General features: G+C 38.8%; 1 protein-coding gene across 1 annotated transcript; it reads right to left on the reverse strand.

The window, feature by feature from the left end:
- Nucleotides 1–5431: 5431 nt before the first annotated feature.
- LOC139125028 (kxDL motif-containing protein 1-like) lies at nucleotides 5432–7710 on the reverse strand. The gene has a single exon (XM_070691141.1). The coding sequence runs from the start codon at nucleotides 7272–7274 to the stop codon at nucleotides 6885–6887; it is 390 nt and encodes a 129-aa protein (XP_070547242.1). The 5' UTR covers nucleotides 7275–7710; the 3' UTR covers nucleotides 5432–6884.
- Between the last annotated feature and the right edge of the window lie 1251 nt (nucleotides 7711–8961).

Genomic DNA, 8961 nt, shown 5'->3' on the forward strand with positions numbered 1-8961 from the left:
TACTCATAGAACCTTTTCGCCGTAGGACAACGCAGGGTGTGTTACTCATAGAACACTATCCCAGGGTACACCCTGACTTACATTTTCATTACTGATGGATACAGAATACACGAGTCAATTTTTGGCACTGCAAAATTGTGTCAATCTTGTATAAAATCTGTCGTACAACACAAATCAGTATGTTTTTGTTGTTTTGAGTGTGTTTGCAGGTGACTGAAGGGGCAGTGTACGCTGTCATTATCAAGATGAAATTTTACTATACCACACACAACTGACTTAGTAGACTTAGCAAATGTGGAAAACAAGATTTCATATGATTTAAAGGGCCAGTAAATATGTCGTTTGAGAATTTTTCTTCTAGTTTTTAACGTCAACTATAATTCTTGTTCTACTTCCAAAGCATGTACAGAGAGCATTCAGCTTGTCGGCTCAGTCTGTGCATGTGTTAACTGCATAGTAATTGTTGACAAGGGAATTCTGGTCTGGACTAGAATTCAAATGACAACAATTATAATGCATTTTGCATGTATAGATGCTGTATGAACAAGCTAAACAGTAGGGGTTTCAACATTGTTCGGATATTAGAATGGATGCTACAGGGAAACTGATCTCAAATGGCTTGGGGAAAAATGTCAAACTCCCCTGTGTTTAGTGGAAACTGTTCATGTAAACTGTTTACAATTGAATTCCAGTCCGGACCAGAATTCAACAGAAAGAATAGAAAGTCACAATTAATCATGAAGGGTATGTTAAATATTTTAAATCTACTCTTGAGACTACAGTTAAACAAGTCATCGTTGATGACACAGTCCCCACTTGTTAATGGGTACTTTGATTACATGTCCTCAGAGAGGATAGAGTCCTCTTCATTAATTAGGTCTGTGATAAAAATACTTTGATACAGATGACGCTCAATGGCCAAGAATGAGTTCCATGGTGATGAAAACATAAAACCAATGTAGGCCACCATCCTAAAGTTCAGAAAATGAGTCAACTAGGAATTAATCAACAGGATGTGCAAAACATTTGTGCACACAATTCTAACACTTGACAGATTATCACTGGTACCATATTTCATAAAGTTTGATGCAGTATTACAACACTATGAGATCAACATCTGTATCAAGTTTCATCACATTTGACGTTGTATTAATTTATGGCTATATCACCCTAATTAGGAAAGTTCATTACTTATGCAATTACAAATTAATTAAAATGACACTGATAAATGTCTTTTTCAATGTTAAAGCAATGTGAGCTTAACATCAGTTATCATCTGTATAAAGTTTCATGAATTGATGCAGTACATATTTCTTGACATATCAGCCTACTTACAAAACTTCAATAATTGACATGTTACTGCTACATGACGTGAAACAAATTGACGAGCATATGTATGAAATACTGGTAGGTCAATGTCCTTGTACCAACTTTGAATGATACTGGTAGAAATATGTCTGATTATGGCTCTGTACATTTGAAAATTGTAACAAAATCACCGCCATGCAGCAATATTTGATCTTACTGTTTCAAAACTCAACACGTATATGTATGACGTAAGTCAATGTACATGTACCAACTTTGAATAAGATCAGTTGAGACTTGCCAGAGTTATGGCTCTCGACATGAAACAACCATAACAAAATTGCTACCATGTGGCCATATTGGACCATCTCGTGAAACCAATCGACATACATAAATAAGTCAATGTCCTTGTACCAACTTTGAATAAATTCGCTTGATACATGTCTGAGTTATGGTTCCAGACATGAAAAAATCGGAAAAAAAATGGCCACAAAACAAATCAATGTGCATATGTTGACATAGGTCACTGTCCTTGTACAATGATTAAAATTGGTGAATAAAATAAGTTGAGACATGCCCAAGTTTTGGCTAAGGACACGAAAAAATTGTAACAAAATGGCTGCCATGCAGCCATATTGGATCATATCATGAACAAATTGACATACATATGTATGACATAGGTTAATGTCCTTGTACAACTTTGAATAAAATCGTTTGAGATATGCCTGAGAGTATTATGGCTCTGTACATGAAAAAGTCGTAACAAAATGGACACAAGGCAGCCATATTGGATCGTATCACATAACAAATTGACATGCATATGTATGACATTAGTCAATCTCCTTGTACCAACTTTGAATAAAATTGGTCGAAACATGTCTGAGTTATGGCTCTATACATGAAAAATCGTAATAAAATGCCTGGCAGCCATATAGGATCGTATCACAAAACAAATTGACGTGCATATCTATGACATTGGTCAATGTCCTTGTACCAAGTTTGAATAAAATCGGTTGAAACATGTCTGAGTTATGGCTCTGTACATGAAAAAATCGTAATAAAATGGCCGCCTGGCGGCCATATTGGATCGTATCACAAAACAAGTTGACGTGCATATCTATGACATTAGTCAATGTCCTTGTACCAACTTTGAATAAAATCGGTTGAAACATGTCTGAGATATGGCTCTATACATGAAAAAAATTGTAATAAAATGGCCGCCTGGCGGCCATATTGGATCGTATCACAAAACAAATTGACGTGCATATCTATGACATTAGTCAATGTCCTTGTACCAACTTTGAATAAAATCGGTTGAAACATGCCTGAGTTATGGCTCTATACATGAAAAAATCGTAATAAAATGGCCGCCTGGCGGCCATATTGGATCGTATCACAAAACAAATTGACGTGCATATCTATGACATTAGTCAATGTCCTTGTACCAACTTTGAATAAAATCGGTTGAAACATGTCTGAGATATGGCTCTATACATGAAAAAATTGTAATAAAATGGCCGCCTGGCGGCCATATTGGATCGTATCACAAAACAAATTGACGTGCATATCTATGACATTAGTCAATGTCCTTGTACCAACTTTGAATAAAATCGGTTGAAACATGCCTGAGTTATGGCTCTGTACATGAAAAAATCTTAATAAAATGGCCGCCTGGCGGCCATATTGGATCGTATCACAAAACAAATTGACGTGCATATCTATGACATTAGTCAATGTCCTTGTACCAACTTTGAATAAAATCGGTTGAAACATGTCTGAGTTATGGCTCTGTACATGAAAAAATCGTAATAAAATGGCCGCCTGGCGGCCATATTGGATCGTATCACAAAACAAATAGACGTGCATCTGTATGACATATGTAGTAATCCTTGTACCAAGTTTGAATGAAATCGCTTCTTGCATCTCTGAGATATCTGCGTGAACGGACGGACGGACGCACACACGCACGCACGCACGCACGCGCACGCACGCACGCACGGACATGACCAAACCTATAAGTCCCCCCGGACGGTGTCCGTGGGGACTAAAAATACCGTCAAGGACACTATGTGCTCACATTCGGTTTGAATTGGTCCATTCGAGAAATATTTAAACCAGGAAAAACAAGAATGACAAAAGCAAATAAGGTCTCCAACTTAGGTACTGGAGGTCATCTTTAGGAACATGCATATCAACTTCTATAGCAATGGGAGAAGCAGATCCTAAATACATTAGCAAATGTCAACAACAAAAAACAGAGAAGGCTTGATAAAAAGAAAAGGTGGGAGTAGTAGGCAAAAAATGCACAAGGGATCTGGTAAAAAAGTAATGCTACATCATTGATCTTCTAAACCCTACCCCCTCCTGCATATCAAATGTTCCACCCCTTGGTATTACATAAGACCAAATGACAGGAAGTACATTTACAACCTTGGAGATTTTTAATTAATGCCATGAGTGTTATCATTCTAATGTAAACAGCACTTAAGTTAGTTACAGATAGTGAAATGCCTTCCACTGTGGGTGGTGATTACAACATCTGGAATTATCCTGGATCCAAATTTCTCATCAGTTTTTGTATGTCTTACATAGAAAGGTTGCAAAAATTGGTCCAAAATGAAAAAAATCACCTCAGCTTTGTTTTCTGGATCAAACTTTCCTACAAATTGGTATCAAATATGACAAAATTATGTTCACAGCCTTCAAAATTGTCTCACAACATATCCTGGGTTTGTATAGGTCATTTAAGGTCACAAACTGAGAAAAGAACCTAAAATATACAAATTTTGGGGTTTTCCAACACTTTGAGCAGAAAATTTATCTAATAACATCTTTCGGGACTTTATACCAAATTACATTTACAATTACAATTGTGGAGGCATCATGGGTCAGTGGCTAGAGCAGTGGACTCACGATCACAGGATGGTGAGTTCGAGCCCCGGCATGGCCATGGTGTTGTGTCCTTGAGCAAGGCACTTTATTCCTCATTGCTCCTCCCCACCCAGGAGTGATGGGTACCTGGTAGGACAGTGGTTGTAATGTGTGTGTTTAGCTCTGCTGCGCTTATTGGCTGCACATGTGAGCTGTAGTTTGCTCCCCAGGGAGTTGAGTGGTATCATATTAGGTCCAGTGACCAGGGGTAATAATAATTGTAAAGCGCCTTGAGCACATGTACTTGTGGATATGTGCGCTATCTAAGAACCCAATATTATTATTATACCAAATTACAAAGCTATCAAACAAGGGACTTTATACCAAATTACAAAGCTATCAAACAAGTAATGTTGAGATAAAGTTTTCTTGACCAAAAATGACAATATTGTCTTAAAAATACAATTTTTTATATTTCAGGACAATTTCTACATATCTTACTATTGTCATCTCTGTACGTCTGTGTACGAAATATGAAAGCTGTCTGTCCAGGGGTTTTAAAAAGGAAACACTGTCTAAGATTTTTTGACCAAAAATGACAAAATTGCACAAAAATAGTAATTTTCCCAATTTTGTCATAATTTCAACAAATTAGAAGAGTAACACCCTTGCAAAGAGACAGCCCAAATTTGAGAGCGATTGGGCCGGCGGTTTCAGAGAAGAAGAATTTTTACTGAAAACGAGAAAAATCACAAAAAAATTCAGCAAAAATACAAAATTAAGGATATCTTCGCAATATTCATAAAACTGTATAAGGTTAACCTAAGGTACTTGCACACAAAATTTCAAAGCAATCAAAACAGCGGTTCTTGAGTTATTAATTCTTAACCATTTTCACATTTTGTAAGCTCATTTGCATAATTTTGGCAATGCAGACTTCATTTGAACAAAATCCCATCTATAGCCCAGGATGCATCCACACACCAAATACCAAGCTGAAACGTGCAGCGGTTTGCGAGTTTTTGATGTTGACGGACATACTGTACGTACATACATACATAAATACATACACACATACATACAGACGCCATCGACTTCAGCCTATATGATAAACTAAACTCACATTGGTAAAACCAAATGTGAGCTACAGTTAAAAAATGCATGTGGATGTCATGATTTACTGTGATAAACACCCAGGGATCAGGAAACATGCCTTTAAACATGATCCCTTTGTGAACAAGCAGCCAACATGGCATTTTGAATATTATCATAATTTATTCATTGAATACATGGCTCATGCAGCATACAGGTAAACATATCATAGTCTCAATACGTTGACATCACCGTGACTGCGGATTACAGTAAAATATAGTTACACATTTTAAAATTACATGTAATTCACAGAGTCATTCTGGTGCAGTTTTGTACCATACAACGGACAGTAGTTGAAAACCCCTAACAATGCACTATTATCTCCATTATAGCCAACAAAAAAAATTGTTGTTTCCGGTAATATGCCTCTGAAAATTTTAGTTGGGTTGAAGGAATTTTTCGTTTTGTTGGCTGAGATCATAAAGTATGGTAAAAATTTAGATAATTTCCTTAATTTTTTTTTTAAATTGGAAATCATGTCTAGGGGTCAGCTGGTTTTTTAGGGTAAGTCTCGTTACCTCAAGCATACAGTTTTTTTAAATAAACCATGGCAGTTATCAAACCATTTTGATTCTTTTGTTAGCCTGGATACAACAATATAGAAATAATGTACATGCAGTAAACAAAATATCTCCTATTGGGTCATTTCTGAATACTGATGTACCAGACTTGAGGTGGTAGTTTCTGGGATGAAAACTTCTAGGTAAAATAACTTTGAGTTTGCAACAAACTCAACCTGTCTATCGGTTTCCACTATCTGTCAGACTGTTACAACGCACAACTTCTCCATCATTACTATTAGGTTTGTTATTCACTGTAAATAATTGTCTTTTACTCACTTGTTACCAAATAAATAACCTTGGAAACACTGTTTTATTTACGAGAAGTCCCAAAGTTATTTATTTCATTGATTTTCTGGTGGGGTTGCCTGTGATGCAAGCAAATTTTTTTGTTTATATTTAAAGACATAGAGCTGACACAAAGAAATTTCCACAATTCCTAAAAATGACGTAAAAGTTCCAGAAAATATGTTTGTTACAGGATACACTTATGAATACTGAGGATGGGCACATCACTAGGATCTAAGAATTTTTACACGTTTCCTTTATCTGGGCCAGGAATTGTACATCAAAATATGCACAGCAGCAAAACAGGCACTCTACTTGAGTGGGAATTGCAAATCTTGTACAACTACTTGCTTTCTGTTGACATTGTCTGTTAGACTTGCTCCAAGTCTGTGGGCACAGAAATATCAAAATCAAGTAACCTGAAGGAAAAAACTTGGGGAGACTGTCGTTTTGATGGTGAGGTTATAGTGAAATGTTGGCAGGCTGTGAAAAATTGTGGGGTGAACACAAATACTAACATGGTAAGACAGAAACCACTGCAGTGTGCACTGCGTACACCCAAGAAAAGCCAAGCCAGCGACTAGGAGACCAGTCTAGCAGTCTGTGTAAATATTACTGGTTTCATCCAGGCTTTCAAAGTTTGGTGCGCATTGCATCGCATGAAGGAGCCATCATTAAATGGATAATCCCTACAAATACAGTTTCTCTTTATTTGGTTTCTTCTTTACTGGCTAGTTCACGGTCATCGTCATCAAGGTCATCCCCTTGATTCATTTCCTGGCTTGCTTCATACGCATCTGGATACTGCCTTGCAACCTGCGTCTTCAGAACTTTGATTCTTTTGAAAATTGTGTCCAACTCTCTCTTCATGTCCAGCAGAGTTCTGGTGTGGTTCTTGAATTGCTCCACTTTCTCGTCATAGTGGTTTGATGAGAGCTTGTTGAAACTACTCAACATCTCGTTGGTCTTTTCAAATCTGTTCAGCATATGCTTCTGGGTGGAAACGATTTCTCTGACATCCTCCTTGTTGACAAGCGATGACAGCTGATGTACAAAAGCGTCCGACCCAGGTGCTTCCGAATCTAGTGACAGCGCCATCTGTCCCGTTTTCTTGAAGTTGCAACTTGCACTGTGATATTTCGCTTTGATACGGCGACCAGTCACTTTCCCTCGATATGTCGACGACAAATCCGGCGCAGAAAGATTTAAATACCAACCTGCATGGTGTTCAGTAAAGCAATCGGGCTATAAGTCACGTTTATCACAAATCGTTGAGAAACAATTATCAGGTTGGAACCTACGCGTGAGCCTCTTGAGGTCACCCTTTCGTCTGCGTCAATGCACAGGCTCTCTGCTTGACCCAGCGGATACTTCGCCTGCTAGTAGATTCACCGTAATGTTGTTGTTTTTGCTGAAAGTCGCCCCTATTTTCTGCACTCGGCAGTTGTTGTTGTTATTAAACTGTCCAGCGAAAACATTTGCACAAAACAGCCTCAAAAAATATACAACTCACCACAGGCGCTTGGCACATTGCTGGGATAATAATCGTATTTAATATGTAGAATGTCTATATACGACTTGATTATTCAATAAAAGAATCACCGTACGTGATATTAGTGTAGGCCTATAGGCCTACATGTTGACTGGCATTATACACGAATGGCTATGGCTGCCTGGCTCGGGCCCGGCGAACGCACTGCATAATCATCAATGTGTAGAATGTCTACATGACTTGATTATTTAATAAAGAATAACGGTAGGTGATATTACTGTATATGTGAGCTAGCTTAACCGAGCGGCTGTAGAGCTCTGCAGGGCTTGGGTCCGGCTTGGGCCCGTTGTCCACCGCTGCACAGACAAGATGGAAAGGTAAGAAAGCTTTTCACGCCCGATTTCATAAATCAGCGAAATTCACGAACTCTGAGCGTTTCCGGTGATAAAAACTGGTCAACGGTCAGATGGTTGCATAAGCAATCGATCGACTGACCTCTTTTGCCTAAAATCATACCTTACCCTATGCTACTGGCGAGAAATCGTCCTGAAATCGGCTGGGCACACCAACCCAGCGCCGGCCATTTTGAATCAGCTGCATGAAATGTACGCGTCCAATGAGAGAAGAGCGACAATACGTCATCTGCCAAGGGTTGTATGCAGGCATGCAGCTGATTCAAAATGGCCGGCGCTGGGTTGGTGTGCCCAGCCGATTTCAGGACGATTTCTCGCCAGTAGCATAGGGTAAGGTATGATTTTAGGCAAAAGAGGTCAGTCGATCGATTGCTTATGCAACCATCTGACCCTTGACCAGTTTTATCACCGGAAACGCTCAGAGTTCGTGAATTTCGCTGATTTATGAAATCGGGCGGTGAAAAGCTTTCTTACCTTTCCATCCTATCTGTGCAGCGGTGGACAACGGGCCCAAGCCGGACCCAAGCCCTGCAGAGCTCTACAGCCGCTCGGTTAAGCTAGCTCACATATACAGTAATATCACCTACCGTTATTCTTTATTAAATAATCAAGTCATGTAGACATTCTACACATTGATGATTATGCAGTGCGTTCGCCGGGCCCGAGCCAGGCAGCCATAGCCATTCGTGTATAATGCCAGTCAACATGTAGGCCTATAGGCCTACACTAATATCACGTACAGTGATTCTTTTATTGAATAATCAAGTCGTATATAGACATTCTGCATATTAAATACGATTATTATCCCAGCAATGTGCCAAACGCCTGTACAACTCACTAGTTCTCTGTTTCCATTTTGTACCGGAAGAAGCGCCCTCAA

Source organism: Ptychodera flava, assembly GCF_041260155.1.
Source record: "Ptychodera flava strain L36383 chromosome 23 unlocalized genomic scaffold, AS_Pfla_20210202 Scaffold_24__1_contigs__length_23054250_pilon, whole genome shotgun sequence".
Classification (NCBI taxonomy): Eukaryota; Metazoa; Hemichordata; class Enteropneusta; family Ptychoderidae; genus Ptychodera; species Ptychodera flava.

Bases quoted from the DNA above. Each gene is read 5' to 3' on its own strand.
- LOC139125028 (XM_070691141.1), bottom strand. From the start codon at position 7,274: ATGGCGCTGTCACTAGATTCGGAAGCACCTGGGTCGGACGCTTTTGTA.